Source organism: Erpetoichthys calabaricus, chromosome 16 (assembly GCF_900747795.2).
Source record: "Erpetoichthys calabaricus chromosome 16, fErpCal1.3, whole genome shotgun sequence".
Classification (NCBI taxonomy): domain Eukaryota; kingdom Metazoa; phylum Chordata; class Cladistia; order Polypteriformes; family Polypteridae; genus Erpetoichthys; species Erpetoichthys calabaricus.
The window spans coordinates 32,178,625-32,202,659 of record NC_041409.2 but is presented as its reverse complement, the minus strand read 5'-3'; the positions used below and the strand labels follow the sequence as shown (position 1 = coordinate 32,202,659).

The 24,035-nt window shown below is 40.2% G+C and overlaps 1 protein-coding gene across 3 annotated transcripts in view; it reads right to left on the bottom strand.

Moving 5' to 3' along the window:
• The window catches only part of rgs6 (regulator of G protein signaling 6), a 160,047-nt gene that overhangs the window by 25,055 nt on the left and 110,957 nt on the right, over window positions 1-24,035 (bottom strand). For all 3 annotated transcript variants that reach the window (XM_028821925.2, XM_028821922.2, XM_028821923.2), the window contains exons 8-13: window positions 17,959-18,035; window positions 16,541-16,622; window positions 13,372-13,446; window positions 9,847-9,945; window positions 6,660-6,721; window positions 4,137-4,247 (exon numbers count right to left, since the gene is read on the bottom strand). In XM_028821925.2, the coding sequence (XP_028677758.1) occupies window positions 4,137-4,247; window positions 6,660-6,721; window positions 9,847-9,945; window positions 13,372-13,446; window positions 16,541-16,622; window positions 17,959-18,035 (506 nt within the window). The remainder of the gene's footprint in view (window positions 1-4,136; window positions 4,248-6,659; window positions 6,722-9,846; window positions 9,946-13,371; window positions 13,447-16,540; window positions 16,623-17,958; window positions 18,036-24,035) is intronic.

The window sequence follows — 24,035 nt, the reverse complement described above, 5'->3', positions numbered from 1 at the left end:
CCCTGTGTTGGCTGGGATTGGCTCCAGCGGACCCCCGTGACCCTGTCTTAGGATATAGCGGGTTGGATAATGGATGGGTGAATTGCTCCAGGCCTGTTTTTATAAAGTCTTACAGTATATGTTAGTCTATGAATCACAGTACAGAAAAGTTCAAGCGCCATCACAGAACCCCCTGGGTAATCTGTAATGAGTCACTTGGCCTTTCAGGAAAATATGGAAAGAGTTTCAGTGCACCTTAAAAGCACCTTGGGATTGCCTTGTTTATGTAAAGGTGCTGCAACATATAAAGTATATTTTGATATTCTGGGGTCTGAGAAAATCAGTCAGTCAATTCATTATAATATTAAAGAGCACCTTTTACAGAACACCATTACAAGGCACTTTATAAATTGAGTTTCATCTATTAATTTAAAATCTTAGCCAGTCCATAAGAAGCCCGTGTAATTCATTTATAATGTAAAATAAAAACTTTATGGACTGCTTTACAATACTTAAAGGACCAGTTTTACATCTTTTATGAAAAGAGAAGCACCCACAACTAAAGGACAAATATGGTCAGACATGCAAATATGAATGTCATTGTACTCTATTCATTTGACAATACACTTGAACTCGAACTTAAAATAGTAGTAGGTGGGCGAAATAGTTAACCTTTTCTATTTTTTAATAGTGAAAAGTACTCTGTTACGGGACAGTGTCTCCAAGGAATCAGAAGAAAAGGAAAGACCAGGAGACAATAATGCAAGACAAGAATCATAATTAGGGCCAAGCTAGGTAGAAACTGGAAGATTAAAAAGAAACATGAGTGAGCAGATCACAGGGGCAAATTCAAAGTCAGAAAGGTGATCAAAAACCATAATGAAACCTAGCACGACGGCTACTTGAATATCAAGCTAATTGTTGCTAATGATTATGAAAGATCTTCCAACCAAGGGATACCAAAACATAGAACCACCACCATATTTATAGCTTAACAACTGCTTGTGTCACAAATTGCAGTCAAGTGACATGTCTCCTATGTTGCATGAATAAAAGAACATTTTGAAAAACTTTGTGAAAACAAGCAAACAAAAATGGTTAAATACCCCCAAAAATCAGTTTTTCACCCGATATAAAACTAGCAAAGACACAAAACCACATGTAAAAATGGGTGATTACTGCATACTGTTTCATGTGGGAGTTTTAAAAAACAAATGATAGCATGAAACAATGCATGAGCGGACCAGTGATGTCATCGGTCTAGTATTGAACTGGTGGAAGAATCCAAAGATCTAAGAATAATAATGACTATGTATAGTAGTTTTGAACTCTGAATATTTGAATGTTCTATTAGAAATACCACATGTTGTAAAAAAGGGGGTGCCAGATGGATGAAAAACATGGTAAACATTCATGGAGGGGGTTAAAAAATAGCAAAAAATAATGTATTGTTTTTAAAAAAGCAGTTGAAAAAACGCACCAAGCAAAAGCCAATTGTTTTCTGCAGATGATGATCAAAAATAGCCCAGATGAACGAGAAAACCACAGACCTGACAATACTGGGCTGAGGCCGATTGCAGGGCACAATGATCCTACCTGTGACCAATGAGAATGACCCTCATGAAAATGCAAATATTGTTGGTTTACTTTTCAAAGTGGCTGAGTTTGAATATGCAAAGTACAAGCCGACTCCTTAAGACTAGAGGGAGTTTGATTGATCAGGCAGACTTTTGAAATAAGAATTATAGTCAACCATGTGCTTTAATTGCAAATTTGAAATTCTTAACAAAGTGAAACTTTTAATTTGTTCGTGATAAAGAGAGAGAAAGAGAGAAAAAGAGCATTCTTTTTATTTAGGTGAAGTGTCTACAAGAGGTTACTAGAACTAAGCACTCTTGAGTAACATGGTGTCTAGTACATGACTAAACTGATGCATGGGGACAGTCTACAATGCTCCAAATAGATTATATCTATCTATCTATCTAAAATGTAAATAAAAGTAATATTCAAAAAACCAGATGATGAAAAAATATTCCAGACAATCAAAAATCATCCAAAAAAACTGGAGCTCATGAAAATACCAAACCAGTTTAGAGTCACCAATTAAACTAACACGCATATCTTTAAGATATGGGAGGATTCTGGAGTAGTGAGGCAGCAGTGGTAGCCACTGAGTCCCTGTACCTGCTTCTCAAGTGACATTTAAAAATGAATCTCTGATGTGCAGGTAGGCTTTACACTACAAGACTTGATGTGACTTCTTGTCTTAAAGGACGTCAGATTTTCTGACTGCAATTAAGGGTGTTAAATTATATGACCTGTAATTACAAGGGATGGCTGATTACACAATCCCCTCATGATTTTTCATCAGAATTCCAAAATCATCTAATGTGTCCAGAAAGTACTGCATGGGCCTAATTCAGTGTTTCCCAACCTCGGTCCTGTGGCCCCCCTGTGGCTGCAGGTTTTGTTCCAACCAGCTTCTGTATTTAATTGGACTCCTGGGCTAATTAAGTGATGTGTTGTTTCCCAAGTTCTGTGTTTTTGGGAACAATATAGAAATTAGAAAACTAAGTTTGGTAAAAAAAAAATATACATATATGTATGGTTGAAATAGTTTACTGTCAAATAAATGCAAAGAGTACGCGACACGTGTTTCGCCCTCATTCTGGGCTCATCAGGCGTACACACTCCACTGCACTCCCTCTCGGGAATCGAACCTTGGACGTCAGCGCCAGAGGCAATGCCCCTAATGTTGCACCACGGCGTGTGGTTCGTTTATTTGACAGCATGTAGATCGGGGTAATTACATTCACGGCATTCATAGTCTGTGTCACAATCTGATTGTATGGGTGGTTACCTACCAGGTAACGCTTGTGGTTGGCCAGCAATCTGCTAACATCCGCCACGGTGCCCTCAGTTTGTGAGGAGCAGATCATAGAATGGTTGAAATAGTTTACTGTCAAATAAATGCAAAGAGTACGCGACACGTGTTTCGCCCTCATTCTGGGCTCATCAGGCGTACACACTCCACTGCACTCCCTCTCGGGAATCGAACCTCGGACGTCAGCGCCAGAGGCGATGCCCCTAACGATGCGCCACGGCATGTGGTTCATTTATTTGGCAGTAAACTGTTTCAACCACTCTATGATCTGCTCCTCACAAACTGAGGACATATATATATTTTAAAATGTACCAAGCAGTTATATGGGAATAATGTATTTTTTTTCTTTTTAACAATATTTTCATCTTGACTTTCATTCTACTTTTCTAGGTGTTCTATCTATCTATCTATCTATCTATCTATCTATCTATCTATCTATCTATCTATCTATCTATCTATCTATCTATCTATCTATCTATCTATCTATCTATCTATCTATCTATCTAATTGTTTTATTAATCCATTATTTTCTAATTAGTGGGTCTGATGCTAAAGTACTTGCACTCTTTTCTTATTCCGTGTTGTTTGTCAGCGTGTCTTCTCTGCTCATTTTTAATTGTCATTAATAAGATACAAAGGGGAAAAACTGCACAGAGAAAGGGCAAAATATAATGAAATCAAACAAAAGAGAGTTAAGCATTTCAATCTATAGCAAAAGCAGAAATATTTCTACATGTCTTATAAATGTAAAAATCATGCTGCTGTGCTTTTCGGAATGTAGAATAAAAGAAAACTAATACCAGCTAATTAAATGAGATCAGTGCTATCAGGTGTTGTCACCAATAAGGAATCTGGTTGGAACAAAAACCTGCAGCCACAGGGGGTCCCCAGGACCGAGGTTGGGAAACCCTGGTGTGACCTCTTGCAGATGTAAGTGCTAACTCCACTGATTTGATTTTCATGTTGTAAATCAGGGAGATCTGTAGTGGTGGTTAAGAGCACTTGGAGTGGACCACAATACACAGAGAAGTTAAATGACGGATGCTATGACTGTCTACCAATTACTGTAATTTCTATGAAGATTTTTGTAAAGAAGGGCTACTACTGAAAATGGTCAGTTATGTCGTGTAGAGTAATGTCAGCCTACAACAATTTGTTTTGCTATTCCCTGTGCATCAATAAATATTTTTATTTCTTTTCTAATCTTGTTTATAGATTGGTGGCACATGAGGTTTTGAGCATCTCTACAGAGAACAAATAGTAAAACAGATACCTGGAATCCAGGTCCCAGAATGTGGTGTCGTCAGAAATCCATGGATTGGAGGGTTCGGGTACAGTCACAAAGGGGTCATATTCTAGGAACTGTTCTGTGTAGCTCATCAAACTGTAAAATATTTTAAACAAAAGAAAACTTTTTTTTACAAAGTGCATTTGGTGTTAATGAAAGCACAGGAAAGCAGCACTTTCAACATTTGGAGTCTAACTTCTACCTTTATGTCTGAAAGGTCACATTCTCATTATACCAACACAAGCTTCAGAGCTAATTTACAAATGTAAAATAGCTCTCCCCTGAATGTTTATTAACATTATATAATCATTGTGACAATTTACTGGAAAGATTGGTGACTCTTACCAATTGCTTAAAGACCCCTATCCTTAGTTCTTTCTAATCTCTTTAATTCTAATTTGCCTATGAACAATTCTCTCACTAGACATCAGCCTCTCCTATTCCAAAATCTTGTGTCTAACATCTTCTACTCTCTCGATACATATTTCACAAGATTGTATTAGACCAATTTATCTCCTCTGTTTGCTTACTGCAGTGTTAGCATGGGATGGGCTCTAAACTTAGACTCTACTTTCATGGGCTGTGATCCCCTGGCTCTTCCCATCTCAGTCTGAGGTATATTATTGCAGTCGTATGATGGGTGGAGTCATCTGTAAGCTGCACACAAATCAGGGGTCAAGTTTGGAGCCATTCCCCATGAGCACTGACTCAAGATCCGCCTCTTTGCATGACCTCTTTTAACTTCACAGTACATTTTGGATATCTGCTGAATTTTTCTGATGTTTTCTGCTCAGGTTTGTCAGTTGTTCCTTTCCCATGTAATCCGTAAGTATCTAATATATATTATATAGTGTTTTTCAAATCTATAAAATTGTGCATCCCAAATATAATTTATCCTTTATATAGTCCCTTTCAAAAAACCTTTTTTTTTTTAAAATATGTGGTTATACTTCTGTCTTTACTGGGAACGATTTTAATAGAGAAAACAGGGGAAAGACAGCTTTTTTACTTGTCTTTTTTACCAATAACCAGGAAGCTCATGACTCAGAAGGAGATCGATAGCACCGCTAGCACTTCATTCTATGGGCTGCCCCTTTTAAGACTACCACTAACACAGCCCTCTGTCTTTTCATTTGAAATGATCACTGCTGATAGGAGTACATGTGTTATGTACATGCCATCATTTTACATTTATGCTCCAAAGGCGCTAAATGGGTCTTCCCACTGGGGTCCAATCCTTTTCCATATTTCTATCTATCTATCTATCTATCTATCTATCTATCTATCTATCTATCTATCTATCTATCTATCTATCTATCTATCTATCTATCTATTAAATATGAATAAACGATCAAATCTAATAAATAATTGTAAGCCATAGGTGACTTGCATTCGCCATTCTGTACCCATTCTTCAACCTCTTTAGATTAAAGATAGGGTGAGAAGCTCGGTCATCCGGGAGGAACTCAGAGTAGAGCCGCTGCTCCTCCTCATTGAGAGGAGTCAGATGAGGTGGCTTGGGCATCTGATCAGGATGCCTCCTGGACGACTCCCTGGTGAGGTGTTCCGGGCACGTCTAACCGGGAGGAGGCCCCAGGGAAGACCCAGGACACGCTGGAGGGACTATGTCTCTCGGCTGGCCTGGGAACACCTCGGGATTCCCCTGGAATTTCTAGTAGAAGTGGCTGGGGAGAGGGAAGTCTGGATCTCGGATAAGCGGAAGAGGATGGATGGATGTTCATATCCTTTAACCCCTCTAACAGTGTTCAATTATCATAAATGAAACTATTTTTACTACATACTGACAGGTACATGGGAGACAATACCAGTCTTCCTGGGGTATGCCTTAGTTTTTTCATGCCTCTGTTCCTAAATGTATTATTATTATTAGGCTGACATCTTTATCCAAAGTGGCCTTTCAACACTTGAGGGATCCATCCATCCTAACTACAGTGTCACGGTGGTCTGCTGGAGCCAATCCCAGCCAACACAGGACGCAAGGCAGGAAACAAACCCCGGGCAGGGCACCACCCTGGGCAGGGCACACACACACACCCACACACCAAGCACACACTAGGGACAATTTAGAATCGCCGATGCACCTAACCTGCATGTCTTTGGACTGTGGGAGGAAACCGGAGTACCCGGAGGAAACCCACGCAGACACGGGGAGAACATGCAAACTCCACGCAGGGAGGACCCGGGAAGAGAACCCAGGTCTCCTAACTGCGAGGCAGCAGCGATACCACTGCGCCACCGTGCCACCCTTGAGGGATACAATTGGTTACATTTTTTCTTCCAGTTCGAATGCAGGTAAGTGAAATGACTTGCTCATGTTCACACAGTTAGTAGTGGGAATTGAATCCACAACCTCATGGTCTGAAGTCAAAAGCCTTAACCACTAACCACACTGTACATTTAACACTGGCTTTATATTAATCAGAGGTCTTTTCATTTACTAAGCAGCAAAATAATAATGAAATGATTGTTAAACACAGGGTGTCTTACCTTTCTGCTACCTTAGACATTTTCATGCAGTGTCTGTCAAGCTGGATGTTTAGGAAAGTGATCTAAAGGTTCAGAGACACAACATTTAATTAGTCAAAGAGAAAAATGTGACTGACAAAGGCATTATGGTAATGGCTGTTCCTTAAATTGGCAGTGTTCAGTCTTTATAGGAAATACTGTAAAAATTTGTCCCTTAGCCTTTTACAGTCTGGGGATGAAACAAATGTCTCATTATTTTTTTTGGCATAGTCTTATTTCAATTAGTAGCACAGGTGTAATCTCCTGAAGGAAAAAAAAATGCAGTCCTTCATTGTGAGGGTTAAATTTCATATCATTGTAATGTTTCTGTGGATTTTGCATGTTCTAATTGTTTCTTCATGGATTTTCTCCTTTTACTTTAGTTTACTTCCTCATCACAAACACAAGCAAGTTATTTCAGCTGATGTCTCTGAATAAGACAGTATATATGTATATATGCTCTGCATTATTCTGACATTTCATCCAGGACTGGATCCTGTCTAGCTCTCAGAGTTACTGGAATAAATACTGGTGTCCCATGAAGCTAAACTGCAAATCAGATGTATGAACAGATGGATGAACAAGCTGAATCAGAAAGACTTATTTCTGCTTAAACTATAATACAATGAAATGTTACTTGAATGTCTCCCACAGCCTCCCGAACCGGCCGTGAGTACAGGTTCAGTGAAAATAATAACATATATATTGTATATAGTGACCAGTAGAGGACTCTGCAGAGTTCCCAAACCTGAAATGTGACTACACAAACACAGACACAAGTGCAAATAAGGTTGTTTTATTCTCAACAATACCTTAATAGGCTTCCAATTACTCAGTCCAAGATACTGAAGCACAATATAATACAAACTCTTTTCCTTACACACTTCCCAGGTAAGTCTCATCCACCTCCTTCTGGCTCCAATGTCAGGTCGAGGTGAGGCAGCTCCTATTAAACTGGACCCAGAGTAGTTCTGCTGCTACAGTATTGCACCAGGGGAGCACTTTTGGTCAAGTGGAAGATCCTAAAAGGGATCCTCAAAGGGAGGTCTTCTCACAGCAGTGCCCCCTGACTACCCCTGTTAAACCCAACAGGGCTGCATACTGAACTACTCTTCCCATGTGGCCCTTTGGGTATCCAAACTGGAGGTACACCCTGAAGAACTGCTCTTTGATGTTGTCTCCCCCATTCCATTCATTATATTTTCTCCTTGACCTGGAAAGTTAAAAGGCACCACCCTGGCCAGAATGCACAAACACGTTGTATTGTCAGTCTATAATGGCATCCCAATTGGGTAAGGGACCGTAATCCAGATCAGTGATGATGTCAGTACATCCAGTATGACCTTTACTATGTATAGTAATATTAAATATATACCTTTCAGGGGTTTACCAGCACCGGGATGCCAACTAACCCTTGTCCCCTATGACACCATATACAGTATATAAATGAGTCATGTATCTTAAAATAGTTTTTTATTCCTAAGCTTTCGACAACATGCCATGTGTCATCAGAGGAAAATGATACATACAGGAATCAAAGGCAAAATATAGCGGATGATGGTGGGGGTGGAGCAGGGATTGTAAGGGGGTAGGATTAATAAGGTGGGGTTGGGAAGGTGTTGGTCATCAAGTCTTTTTATTATATGGATGCTCTTCTTTTTTTGTTGCCAAAAGCTTAGGAAAAAAACTATTATAACATATGTGACTCGTTTCCTCCCTTTGTGGATCTCAAGCTACAAATATGCAAACCGTATCACAGACCTTCCCTTCCACATAGGAGACATGTATATTATATGTATATTGAACCCTCATACAATTAATGTTCCTGAATAGAGAGAAATAGAGAGAAAAATGACCATGCTGTATGGCTGAGGTCTTTATTAATAATAATATTAGCCTTCCTAAAGTAATGTGAGTTATAAATGTCCTGGACAGATGGCAGCTGACCTCATCACTTTATGTTGTGCTTTGAGGTCCTGAGCTGAGTAGGTGCTGTAATAGGATGTTGTGCTGCCAATGACAACTATCATCCATTACAATGTGTACAGGAGAGTCAAAATGGGAGTCATTCTAGTCATCCTGTTCTACTTTTACACCTTGTTTGAACAAAAACCTTTTGCAATATGTCTGTCAAGTTTTAATTTATTACATCTTTCATGCCTTTAGTGTCACTCTTTGCAGAAGCAGGCAGCAGTTAGTAATTTAGTACATTACAAAAAATAAATATTTCCATGGAAAATCAAGGTTGAAATCCATCCTCTTTCATTCAGTTCATTCCACTTTCAATCCACTGTTCATGGTGACCAAAGGATGAGCAGGTCAAACCAGCACATTTCCTCAGCAACAGTCTCTCTCTAGAACTTCTTTGGGGATTTCAATGTGCTCTCATGCAAGATATTATCCCTAGAGCATGTTTTGGGTTTGCTCTGAGTCCTAGCTACCCGCCAAGACCATCCTAAGTGTCTCCTTCTCTTTTTCATCTGTACAATCAGTAGTTCTACTCTGAAGTCCTCCTGTATTGCTGAGCTCCTTATCCTATCATTGAGAAAGAACGCAGCAAAGCTGGGCAGGAAGCTTGTTTACTCACAATTGTATTGCTTGGTCATTATCCGGAGCTCATAAACATATGTGTAGATCAAAATAATCTTCTCCTGAGGGCTTAGTTATCATTTTAGTAACATGGCTGACCACAGCATTTACACATCTTCCACTGCTGCATCAGTTCACCCATTAATCTCATGATCACCTTTATTTGTGACACCATGAGGTACTTCAGCTCCTCCACTTGGAAGCAATAGCATTTAATTTGAATTGTCATGACATCAAACAAGACTCTTGTGTCTACCATTAAATACATATCATTAGAGGCAATCAACTAAAGTAATTTGAATTGCACTCAGAATCAGACAGTTTTCTAATTTTAACATGAGTAGCTCCTGTATCACCAAGAGGAATTCAATAGTTGTCTTGGCTGGTGTCTGCTGTTTCCACAGGAGAAAATATAAACTGTTGTTAGAGAAAGGGAAATCTAATATATTCCACTATATGTGAAAACAACATGACCTTCAACAAGAGATGGGTGGATCATCATTCACTGTACATTTTTCATATTTTGTGAGTATTCTACTACTTATTTATCTTTGTCTGACTCAACATTCAAAGGTTTTACCTGTTTTCGAACGTCCTCTTTGGTTGTCTTCCGAATGGGCTGGGCCGGTGTGTGCACTGGACTGTGAGACTGTGATTCATCTGTCACTCCATACACTGACTATGCACAGAGAGAAAGAGATTAGTTTTATTCTGCACTTTGACAAGAGAACCCACATTAACCCTCTGTTAGTTTAACTTTAATGGTAATTTTGTATGAGTGTTTCAGAGTAGAAAAAGGAAGGGTACACAGTATGTGAATGAAATTCTGGGTTAATGACCTGCATTTGAAAGAACAAGCAAGCGTGATAAATATTCTTTAATAGAATTAGGCTGTGAAACTTGGGGATGAAAAAGTATAGTGACCTTTCTTTATAGGAGAACATAAGGCCTTTGACAATCGAAAGGAGATCATTCAGTCCATCAAGCTCCTTAAACTGTCCACTATCTCATTAAGATACTTCTTAAAAGTTGTCAAGGTTTCTGCTCCAAGTAGTTGACTTGGAAGTTTGATCCAGATTCTCGCAATTCTTTGTGTAATAAAGAGGCTCCTGGCTTCAGTCTTAAATGTACTTTCCCTAAATTTCCACTGGTGTCGTCAAGTACCCAATTTGCAATGTCATCAAAAGAATTCTGTTATATCTACTCTGTTGATGTCTTTGAGAATTTTGAAGACCTGGATTAGGTTCCCACATGCTCTTTACCTCGAGACTAAACAGGTTTAATTCTGAGCCTGTCAGAGTAAGACATATCCTTTAGCCCTAGGATGTACTTGCTGCCTATCTTCCAGTGCTGTTATGTCTTTTAATAACATGGTGATCAGAACTGCACACAGTACTCCAGATGTGGTCTCTGTAGTGCATTATATAATCTAAACATAATGCTCCTCGATTTATATTCAACAGATTTTACTGTATAACCTTTCATTTTATTGTCCTTAGTAATCATGTCAGAATTACAGTGACCCTGAAATCCTTTTCAGAGTTGCATCCTGCAGGACAGTGTCTTCCATCTTGTATTTATAACTGATGTTCCTGTTGCACACACATGCAACATTGCTCTTTTGTCTGTTAACTGCATTTTGCAGGTGTTGGTGCAGTTCTAAAGACTCTCCAAGTGTTTTGGAATTGTTTTTGCTGTCTTCTCAGTATCTGTTAACCCTCCATTTTTAGTATCATCTGTGAATTTCATATTTTTACGTTCAACACTGGAATCTATGTCATTAATATAAATTAGAAAAAAGTAGTGGACCAAGGACAGACCCCTGAGGGACTCCACTGATGACCCTCACCCCACATGGAGCATTCACCTCATATCTGTAATTATTGTCCACTTCCAGTTAACCAACCTTACATCTAATTCAGCAAGTTACCTCTGATGCCAACAGCTTCTAGTTTTAAAATTAATGTTCGGAGTGGGATTGCATTAAAGGCTTTTTGAATTGCTATGTAAATCATTTATGCTTTGCTTTTTGTCAAATTTGATTTCTCCAATTCCAGTTGTGTACTCTAAAAATCTAATAGACTGGTTTGGAATGCTTTTCCTTTCATAAATTTATGCTGGTTTTTATTTAGTGTAGTTTTCTTAGTATACTTTTCTAGTTTACCTCTTATTATGTTTTAAATAATTTTATGGTGCAGTCCTTGGCATTCGTCTGTAATTACTAGGATCCATTTTATCTCCCTTCTTGTAAGACTGGAGTCCCATTTGCAACTTACCAGTCATCAAGTACTTCTCCCTTCTGAAGTGACTGCTCCAATATGCCTAATAGAGGTTAATAAATGATGTTCTTCATTTCTTTCAGAACAAGTGGTTAAATCACATTCAGTCTGGGTGGTTTTATTAGTATTGAACATATAATGGGCACATCTGACTCTTCTATTTTAAAATCTACAAACTCAAAGAGTTTGATTTTACTTTTGCCTGAGGCATTACATTTGTTTCTTCATTGACAAATACTTGAATTAAATAATTATATATTTATTCTTTATTTTCTGCTCATTTTGCAAGAATTTCTCCTTGTGCATCTCTTAAATTCTGTTTTACTGTCTTTTTAATAGAGTAGTACTCAAAACGTACTTGCTGTTTGTTTTGGCTTTACTGCCTTTTTCATTTTCTCTTTTGACCTTTTGAATGCTTCATTTGTTCATTTGATGCACTGTTTTCTGTTCCTCTATGTCAGACTTATTTGGCTGTTTTTTGATTTTCTTATGCAGTGACCTTTTCTGTTTTACATTTTATTATGACAATATTTATCCATTTTGAACAATATTCTAGTCTTTTTGCTTTATTGTTTTTTGGAATATATTTATTTTAGTCTTGATCAGAATGTCTGTGAACTGACACCACATATCATTTGTAGATCCTGAGTTTTTACTTCCCATTTTGTGTTTTCTAGATAATTCCTCATTCCCATAAAGTCTGTTGTCACATCTCAGCCAGGGCTGCTCTCCGGACTGGACTTCAAATTCATGTTTTACGTCTCTTCTGTTCATTTTTGATTCTTTTTATGCTGTTTGTGTGCTTTATTTTTATTTTTGGTTTTGTATATAAGCTGCTTTGCTATGTTTCATATGCTGTGTGGGTGGCAGGTCTTGAAGCAAACTAGGTGAGGAAACAACCATTTGCCATAAGCACCTTTTTGGTTTCTGCTTTTGTATTTCTGATAGAGAGATGGTACCAAAGAGAACAAGCAATATCCAAAGACTAACAGACAAAATCCAGTCTTGGAATTCTAGATGACTATCAAAGAACACAAACCAAAGTATTAATAAATAAAGAAGGTTAAGATCCTACAGCTGAAGTCATTTTGGATTCACCTTTTAGCTTTGTCTAGCACTTGGGGAGGTACCAAAAGACAGACCATAGCAGACATGAGGTCAGGAACAGTCAAAAGAGTCAGAATAACTAAGAGAAGTCAAAAGTAATAATCATCAAAAACCCAATATAAAGAACAAAACATAAAGTCAAAAAGCATGAAGCACCTCTCATCATCCTGATTTGTGTTTACCCTAATTAAATTTCAAAAAGCTTTTGCTTTAATTTCTCAGATTTCATACAATAAATACTGTAGATGTCCATGTTACCATGCTGGCATCTTTTAAAGGTAACATGTTTGAGAATGGGCGTCATTCTTATAAACAGTGTAGCTGTGACAATAAAAAATAAGCGCATGTACAGTGGATCAATGACATCACCATCATAACAATAAAAATTAAATAGTACCAGAAAATAAATAACTGTAAATAAAAAATGCAAAATAGAATCCCAGAGAGCAAAAATGCTCTGTCTATCCCTAGCAAAAAGCAATCCTAATCCAGGAGTTACTTGCAGGTCAAAGCTTCAGCTTCAGCTTCACTCTAAATCCATGATCCCAAAGTACTTGTACATGTAATCAGCCAGAATCTCTACATGTCTCACTGATATTGTAGTCTGGGAGAAGAAGCACCATCTCCTGCTCAGTTTGGCAGTGACAGACCTTCTTGTTATCCCAGCTTTTCTGAGAGGAAAACAAATCTCGGATATCTGGCCATCATTAAACTTGTACCTTCTTGACCATCTGTGGATTCTTCATCCTTCGGCACTTGCGGATGTCCATTTCTGTTGTATTTACACATCCAGGCTGTAAGCAGAACAACGCATTTTGTCAGAACATCAGAAAAGATAACTGTCTTTTCTTTAACTTGTACTTTTGGACCTTATCTTACACACATCCTGTGGAATTAAGGCATACATTAATCCAAATAATAATAATAATAATAATAATAATAATATTGCCTATGTAGAAAATTTGAGTAGGCTGTCCATCACATCTTCAGGGTTTGTGAAACACTGGCCAATGCTCCCTATCTATGGCGTCACTTATTGACACTTGACAAGTGATATGTTAATGCTGGAGATGCAGCTTTGAGGAGCATAACATTCTGGAAAATATTTCATCCAAGATAATCTGGGAGCTTCCTATGTCATGGTTAATGCCAACCAACCAACCAGACATCATCTATGTGAACCTGTCTACCATTAAATTTTACTTAATATCTCCTGCAGTGGGCTGGCGCCCTGCTCGGGGTTTGTTTCCTGCCTTGTGCCCTGTGTTGGCTGGGATTGACTCCAGCAGACCCCCGTGACCCTGAAATTAGGATATAGCGGGTTGGATAAAGAATGGATGGATGGATGGATAATACATATCTCGGTGCCATCAGGCTATACCTTCAATCCAAAAGAAGAGCATAAATTGAGAAAAGCGCTATATAAATGTAATGAATTATTATTATTATTATTATTATTATTATTATTATAAATTAGAGCACTATCATTAGCCTTAGAATGAGACTTTGGAAAAAAAATGCTGAAGTCACCCTTATCATCATAGGTACTACTGGGAGTATCACTAAATGCCATCAAACAATATACTGAAAAGCCCTCACCTAATATTACCATCTACAAAAACAAGCAGCAATAAGCACGGCATTTATTGTTAGCAGTGTCCTTGGCATGGTTAGCAGAAATTAATACCAGACATTTTCCTTTGAGCTGGCATGAACAGCCTGAAATTCATTTCTACCCAAGCCTTTAGCTACAGTATGTTCTCTCTCAAGAGCCTTCTTGAGCTGACATAGTTTTAATACCAACTAAAAACAAGCTGTGAAACGCAAAGAACTGGAAACAATAATATTAATAAAACCATCTGGTTATATGATGGCTGGCTTCTTTTTTTGTGGTTTGGTAGAGGTATTGTGGCTTGCTCACTTCTTCATTTATTTTATGTGTTTAGTATATCTTGTGCTCTATTATATATAGCTATAAATCTTGATATTCTTAATATAGCAGGACAACATATGTTGTACTCTGATGTTTTCTGTTGGTGACTTGGCTTTTACTCTATAACAAAATTACAGTCTTTTATTTTTTTTAACTGTTACTTGTCTAACCTGTGCCCTATCTCATACCTCGCCCTCACTGCTTTGGTCACTGTGTAAACCCACCAATTCAGTGACACATCCTTAAACTCTTGCAGTCAGCTCTTCCTCCTTCCACATGCCTCTGGGCTCTGTTGCATCTGCTCCTCAAATATTTTTTCATAGGCACTACCCTTTCAAATAGCTCCTCAACTACCTGATCATAGTGCTAACTCTAAAGATAGAATTTGTATTCAGAGAGCTTGTTAAATTTATCAGCTACAGTTACTGAGTCTTGTTGCCTCAGATTGTGTCAAACTATACAACTAAGAATCGTAAGGGGTGACTGACTACATGATTCCCTCACAACCTTTTATCATGGTTCCATCTCATGTCATGGCAGTAGTCAATGTGAAATTCCATAATTAGCTTAGTGTGCTTACTAGTTAGTTTAAATTCAACTGCAATTCCCCATGGGATTAATAACATTTATCTAGACTAATCTAATCTAATCTAACCTAATTTCAGGCTATTTTTTCTCAAATAAATGGATGTATGTGCTGGCTCTAAGGTTAAATGAGGCTCTTCCATTTTTGCACAGTCCAAACAGTTCTTTGTTTTCTTGTAGTCATTTAAGTGTTCTCAATTTGTAAGCATTGCTGTATATGCTGTGTCCCCTCCAATTAAGAGCTCATTTCCTGTCAACTCTCACATACACAACATTCCACACCTTCAACTACTTTATAGTACACTAGGACTTTAGACTGTCACCACATGACCCAGAAGTGCTTAGTATATGTTTCCCATAAAAAGGATAGTGGGCCTCAGCTTAAACATTTCTTTTGGACAAGAAGTTTAGAGCTGGGGGGGTAGTAATAGACACGGGCTCAACTGACAGATGGAAGAAAGGCCAGAGGTGAGATGAGACTAATCTGAGGGAAGCAGTGGGTAACTGGACTAGCCACACCATGTGGTAGTTAGGCTCCTTAATTTTTAGGTAGACCATGAGGTTTTGGTTTTTGTTGTCATACTTTCCTTCGTATAAATCTCTCTTCCTGTAATGATTTCTTTGTACATTAATACGTCCCTTTTATTTAGTCACATTGGACTTCTGTGTTGTTCTTTTGTTTTAAGATCTTTTCTTGGGCATTCCCCAAAGTTTGGGAGGAAAATCAAGTATGAAGAAATTAACAAATAATCTGGCACTATATCCTAAAATAAAACTGATTGGATCGATCAGTTAATTAATCAAAACAAAATCATATTTGTTCCCTTAATTTAGCTGCCATCCTCTCACCAATCAACGTTAAAAAACAACCTTGATTGTAATTAAACTCTTCTCCATTAAAAATATGCCGGGAAAACTCCACTTCCCAGTGTACACAGACAGAGCTACCCTGTACATAATCTCATTGGAAAACTGTCCAAGTTCCAGCATAGCCTTTTCCAATTGTATTCATCCATCCATCCATTTTCCAAAATGGAGCTAGCTAGAAGCCAAAAAGGACAACTTTTGTAAGTGGGGAATCCCTTGGAGCAAAGAACTCATCAGCATGACCTAAAAACACCAGTTATAAATTTGGCCTCTTCAATATCCTTTAACTTCCTACCCTAAACTACAGATCTGTACCAATAGTTAAAAAGTTGGAAAGTCACACATATTTTATCTGCAAACTCTTGAAAGGACAATATTCTAACTACCCCATATCAACAGGAATAGATACAAAAATGTCAAGATCAGCATATAAACTCAGACGTTCTCATTTCTAAACTATTTTTCAATTGCTAGATGGGACCATTATGCATGTGAACACTTACAACAGGCCGATGTACATCCCAGAATGCCCTTTCTTGACTATCCAGGATTTTTCTCTCAGTTTTGTCCTTCTTTCTGTCAATCCTGTGCAAAAAGAAATATTAGAACTATTTTTTAATGATTACTTTTAAACAAGCATCCACAGTAGATGTTTAAAAAAATAAAATTCACTGAGCGTCTCCTTTATTAGACACACTGGCCCTTCCTTTGATACTAGCTGCTTAATAAGTGACTGCATCAGATAGACAGAGAATACTATTTAAGGCATTGAATGTCAAGGGTGACTAAACAGGACTACTGATTTAAGTGACTTTGAGCATGGTATCATAGCGGAAGCCAGGCACATCAACTTAAGTTTATCAGCAGCTATCCTAGGATTAGCTAGAATATAGAACATTTGGAAAAGTTGGCCAACACCCAAAACAATTTCAGTAGCTGTCATTTATATGGTTAGAAATATTAATTTATATATATATATATATATATAAATATTAATTTATATACATATATATAGAAATATTAATTTATATATATATGTATATATATATATATATATATATATATATATATATATATACAGTATATACTGTATATATATTAATAGGTCTGACAGAATGTCACATGAAGGACTTGTAATGGTGTATGCTGGTGGGAGAGCAGCACATTTCAGGAAAGGCAGACCCAAGGGTATGATAAGCAAGGGAATTGCTCCCCAGGCGCAGTAAATTGGCATCAATAGAGATGTCTTTCCACTCTCTTCTCCTCCAGCTGATGGGTTCATTGTTGTGACTTTTTCAAAGGTGATTTGCCTCCAAATCAGGTGTCTCGAGCTGCCTACGTGAAATGAAGCAGGCCTTGAGTGAATGCTTCAAGTGGTCCTTACAGTGTTTTTTTGGGCCACCCCAAGGTCAAGATCCTTTGGTGAATTCACCATATAGGATTATCCGCAGAAACTGAGACTTATCCTTTCAGGTAATGTGCCCGGTTCAACAGAAGACACCACTGAGCAGCATGGTCTCAATGCTGATGGATGAGTAAGCAGTGTTCCAGAATTTTAATGTTTGGGATCTGGTTCTGCCAGTGATGCCTAGGATCTCCTGGAGGCAGTAGATATGGAACACTTCTAGGATGCGGATTTGCTCAGAGTAGATAGTCCAGGACTTGCATCCATAGAGAAGTATTGAAATACAAACCATGTGATAGATCCTATTATTGGTGGCCATTTGGAGATCCTGATTGGAGAAGACACATTTGCGGAGGTGACTGAATGCAGAGGAGGCTTTTCAGAAGCAGTTCACAATCTCTTCAACAATTGTCCAACCCATACGAATAATGTTATGTCTGAACACATATGTAATTCTATGTTATACATTTTAATGAATACATAAAGGAAAATGACTTTCCTTCTGCCAATACTCACTTGACCTGCGCCTCTGCCTGCATGAAGATAAATTCCCATTTTCGTGCAAAGGCTCTTTGGAGTCTTGCAAGATTTTCCTACAAAGAGATATATAAATAGAGTAATGATAGTAAGCACTGCTCATTCAAATTTTTGAGCAAATATAATGCAACAAAAACATTCAGAACGTTAGAAGTCCTTTTGAAAATTATGGTCAGTATTTTAATAAACTTCTCAAATAATACTGGAAATGGCTGTGGCAATAGAAAACACTCATTACAAAATATTACAGAACTGATATCATCAAAACAACATTCAGATTTTACAAAAATAAAAACAGCAACAAATAAAAATTATTTCTGAGTTTACCAAATGTGTTTGTGACACTCCCTCTCATGAAACAAAAATAATTATTTAAGAATTTCAGGTTCCCGATTATCACTCTCTTGATTGCAATTCTTGCTTTGCGCCTTAACAAAAGCTGAACAACTGACCGCTGCTTATTTTTCTGCCACTTGGAAACTAAAAGCTGTGATATGTTTCTTTATGGAAATTTGTACTTGTTGGTCACAGCAGGCTACTTCAGTGTGGAAGAAGTTAATGTACAGAAATAATCCTCAAAAGATTTTGCATATAATATTTACAACACAACCATTTCCTTATTTTGTGATGGGCTCTTATCCTTTTAGCCATTATGCGTTTAGCTTTGTCTGCCTTTCCACATAAGGAGTGTTTCAGGCAACCTAATGAACAATGAGGATGAATACATATGTTTTGTTTTTGCATGCTTAGATTTCCAATTACAATTGTCGAAATTCCATGTTTTTCCACTACACAACAGTTTTCACACAAAAGAATAAATTCATTTAAAGCATTTCAGATATATTAGTATTTTAAAAAGTTGCACATGGTGTCTAGGAATATAAGGCAACTTATCCTACAGAATGGCTACAATATATACCTGCGTACTCCCATCTCTAAAGAAAATATTTCATGTTTATTTAGTTGTGATCAACTTTATTATTACTTTTTTTATATACCAGTCTCTGCTTTATTGTTTCAAATGATGAGGTGGCATAAATGCCATGGGACTGAACAAGCGTGCAGGACTCTGATTTTCATTGACTGGCGTTTCTTCATATCCCATCTGACAATTCATTTATCCTGATCGTGCACGTAAGTGGCACCATCGATCATTCACTATTTGTTGCTCCAACTTATTGCAGAGTTACTGGATTTCTCAGAATGGTGAATTAGATCTATATTCAAAATGACCAGAAAAAATTCTGGTGGTAGTGGATGCCATTGTGTAGCAGAAAATTTCATGAAGCATAGCAGCATAGCAGCATGTGGAACATGGGTTTGGATGAAGAAAAGATAATGATAGATAAAAAAAAGCAATCCTAGAAAAAATGTGCCTTAGTATTTCTTAAAGTATGCTCTTCATTGCCACCTTACCGTGGTGGAGGGGTTTGCGTGTCCCAATGATCCTCGGAGCTCTGTTGTCCGGGGCTTTATGCCGCTGGTAGGGCCACCCAAGACAAACTGGTCCTAGGTGAGGGATGAGGCAAAGAGCGGTTAAACAGATCTCCTATGATGGATGAAAACTTTGGACGGCGTTTTCCCTCGCCCGGACGCGGGTCACCGGGGCCCCCCACTGGAGCCAGGCCTGGAGGTGGGGCCCGATGGCGAGCGCCTTGTGGCCGGGCCTGCACCCATGGGGCTCGGCCGGGCACAGCCCGAAGAGGCAACGTGGGTCCCCCTTCCCATGGGCTCACCACCTATGGGAGGGGCCAAGGAGGTTGGGTGCAGTGTGAGTTGGGTAGTGGCCGAAGGCGGGGTCCTTGGCGGTCCGATCCTCGGCTACAGAAGCTGGCTCTTGGGACGTGGAATGTCACCTCTCTGAAGGGGAAGGAGCCTGAGCTAGTGCGCGAGGTCGAGAGGTTCCGGCTAGATATAGTCGGACTCACCTCGACGCACAGCTTGGACTCTGGAACCAATCTCCTTGAGAGGGGCTGGACTCTCTACCACTCTGGAGTTGCCCCCGGTGAGAGGCGCCGAGCAGGTGTGGGTATACTTAAAGCCCCCCGACTTGGAGCCTGTTCATTGGGGTTCACCCCGGTGGACGAGAGGGTAGCCTCCCTCTGCCTTCGGGTGGGGGGACGGGTCCTAACTGTTGTTTGTGCGTATGCACCGAACAGCAGTTCGGAGTACCCACCCTTTTTGGAGTCCCTGGAGGGGGTGCTAGACGGCATACATTCTGGGGACTCCCTTGTTCTGCTGGGAGACTTCAATGCTCATGTGGGCAATGACAGTGAGACCTGGAAGGGCGTGATTGGGAGGAATGGCCCCCCCGATCTGAACCCGAGTGGTGTTTTGTTATTGGACTTCTGTGCTCGTCACGGATTGTCCATAACAAACACCATGTTCAAGCATAGGGGTGTTCATATGTGCACTTGGCATCAGGGCACCCTAGGCCTCAGTTCGATGATCGACTTTGTGGTCGTGTCATCCGACTTGCGGCCACATGTCTTGGACACTCGGGTGAAGAGAGGGGCGGAGCTGTCAACTGATCACCACCTGGTGGTGAGTTGGCTTCGATGGTGGGGGAGGATGCCGGTCAGGCGTGGTAGGCCCAAACGTGTTGTGAGGGTCTGCTGGGAATGTCTGGCAGAGCCCCCTGTCAGAAGTAGCTTCAACTCTCACCTCCGACAGAACTTCGACCACATCCCGAGGGAGGTGGGGGACATTGAGTCCGAATGGGCCATGTTCCGTGCCTCTATTGTTGAAGCAGCTGACCGAAGCTGTGGCCGTAAGGTGGTCGGTGCCTGTCGTGGTAGCAATCCCCAAACCCGTTGGTGGACACCAGCGGTAAGGGATGCTGTCAAGCTGAAGAAGGAGTCCTACCAGTCCCTTTTGTCCTGTGGGACTCTGGAGGCAGCTGATAGGTACCGGCAGACCAAGCGGAATGCGGCTTTTGTGGTTGCTGAGGCAAAAACGTGGGAGGAGTTTGGGGAGGCCATGGAGAACGACTTTCGGACAGCTTCGAGGAGATTCTGGTCCACCATCCGGCGTCTCAGGAAGGGGAAGCAGTGCAGTGTCAACACTGTATATGGTGGGGATGGTGCGCTGCTGACCTCGACTCGGGACGTTGTGGGTCGGTGGGGGGAGTACTTTGAAGACCTCCTCAATCCCACTAACATGCCTTCCAATGAGGAAGCAGAGCCTGGGGACTCAGAGGTGGGCTCCCCCATCTCTGGGACTGAGGTCACCGAGGTGGTCAAAAAGCTCCTTGGTGGCAGGGCCCCGGGGGTGGATGAGATACGCTCGGAGTTCCTCAAGGCTCTGGATGTTGTAGGACTGTCTTGGTTGACACGCCTCTGCAACATCGCATGGACATCAGGGACAGTGCCTCTGGATTGGCAGACCGGGGTGGTGGTCCCCCTCTTTAAGAAGGGGGACCGGAGGGTGTGTTCCAACTACAGAGGGATCACACTCCTCAGCCTCCCTGGAAAAGTCTATTCAGGGATTATGGAGAGGAGGGTCCGTCGGATAGTCGTGCCTCGGATTCAGGAGGAACAGTGTGGTTTTCATCCTGGTCACGGAACAGTGGACCAGCTCTATACCCTTAGCAGGGTCCTGGAGGGTGCATGTGAGTTTGCGCAACCAGTCTACATGTGTTTTGTGGACTTGGAAAAGGCATTCGACCGTGTCCCTCGGGGAATCCTGTGGGGGGTGCTCCGGGAGTATGGAGTACCGGACCCCCTGATAAGGGCTGTTCGGTCCCTGTACGATCGGTGCCAGAGCTTGGTCCGCATTGCCAGCAGTAAATCAAACCCGTTTCCAGTGAGAGTTGGACTCCGCCAGGGCTGCCCTTTGTCACCGATTCTGTTCATAACTTTTATGGACAGAATTTCTAGGCGCAGCCAGGGCGTTGAGGGGGTCCGGTTTGGTGGGCTCAGGATTGGGTCACTGCTTTTTGCAGATGATATTGTCCTATTTGCTTCATCAGGCCGTGATCTTCAGCTCTCTCTGGATCGGTTCGCAGCCGAGTGTGAAGCGGCTGGGATGAGAATCAGCACCTCTAAATCTGAGACCATGGTCCTCAGCCGGAAAAGGGTGGAGTGCCCTCTCAGGGTTGGTAGCGAGATCCTGCCCCAAGTGGTGGAGTTCAAGTATCTCGGGGTCTTGTTCACGAGTGAGGGAAGAATGGAGCGTGAGATCGACAGGTGGATCGGTGCGGCATCTGGAGCCAATCCCAGCCAACACAGGGCACAAGGCAGGAACCAATCCCTGGCAGGGTGCCAACCCACCGCAGGACACACACCCACACACCAAGCACGCACTAGGGCCAATTTAGAATTGCCAATCCACCTAACCTACATGTCTTTGGGCACCAGTAGCAGGAAGGGTACTAGTGCCAGTGGGTATCATAAAGGATGAGCTAGTTGGACCTTTTGGAGTAGAAGATGAACTTAAAATCAACTCCTAAACCTGTTACCAGTTAGATACTTTCTTCAAGTATTGGCAGAGAAAGAAATTAGCAGCATTTAAAAAGGCCATGATTTTCATCCAGGACAATACTTCATTGCATGCATCCATGCACCCCACTGCTTGGCTGGCCGGCAAAGGCCTCAAAGATGACTTAACAATGACCTGGCTACCTTCCTCACCAGGCTTATATCCTATTGAGAACTTGTGGACCCTTCTTGAACATGAAGATGTAAGAATAAATACATCTGTAATGAGGGTGTGGTTTCTGCTTCAGTGAAAGTTCATCGTGAACAGATCAAGAAACTGATAGACTCAATGAATGAGAGGCTCATGGCAGTTATTGAAAAGAAGGGACACTAAATATTTTTGATAGGCTAAAAATGTTATTTGTTCATTCTTATATGCCATTTTTTGTTCCTTATTTGTTATACTTACTGTAAAACTTGAGAATAAACAAGTGTGTGAGGGAAAAAAATTGTAATTTAGTTGCCTAATAATTGTGTACTGTGACAGATGGCAGGTGTGGATTGGCATCCCAGTCAGAATAGCCTTACCTGGCGGAGAGGCCAGTATAGTGGAAGAAGAATTAGCAGACTGCTCCATGGGGACAAAGATTCCCTCAGTGGACTTGCTCGTGTTGCTCTGCTGGCATTTCCCCAATTTGGGCTCGATCTACGCCACCACCACCTGATCAAAGCACCGCGATGTCCCTACATTGATGGATTAAAGGGCAGAAGTCCACATGACTGTCATCATCAAGTTCTTCCATGTGAACCCTGAATGCTATGAGGACTGATGTGAGGTAGAATGCCTAGAGGGGGCTGGGTGGTCTCGTGGCCTCTGAACCCCTGCAGATTTTTTTTTTTCTCCAGCCATCTGGAGTTTTTTTTTTGTTTTTTATATCCTCCCTGGCCATCAGACCTTACTTTTATTCTATGTTAATTAGCATTGCCTAATTTTATTTTTTATATATTTTGTCTATTTTTTCTTTCTTCATCCTGTAAAGCACTTTGAGCTACATAATTTGTATGAAAATGTGCTTTATAAATAAATGTTGTTGTTATTGCTGTTCTAGAATGTGATGGAACGGGAGGCTACTGCATGTTTGGTAGCATCCTTTTCATTTCTTCTGAGGTCTATTGCAGTTAATTTGTTGCTCTTCTTCTGTTCTTCATTTTCTGCATCACTGGTTACTATTCACAACAAAACATTTAATTGTCCAATGTTTACTTCTCAGTAGTTTAGCAATTACAATTTTTCCCCTTTCAGTAATCTCTTTTCTGACTCTTTTTTCCTAAGGTAATGAAGTTGCCTAATAATTATATACATCTTAACATTAGGTGTTAATCACTTTAAGCCACACCCTCTCTCTTTAAACAATTACATATTACCTGAAAAATGACCACATCCAGTAAGCATTCAGTTTGGAAAATGTGCATGTAAATAATGATAAGGTCAGAATAGTGACTTGCGTAATAATTAAGCATGCAATGTATTGATACTGAATATACATATTGCATCTTCATTTGTGTAATAATATATCTTATTTTTATAACCATTTGTTATTCTGGCTGTGTTCCAGGTTGGTGGCTCTCACGAGCAAC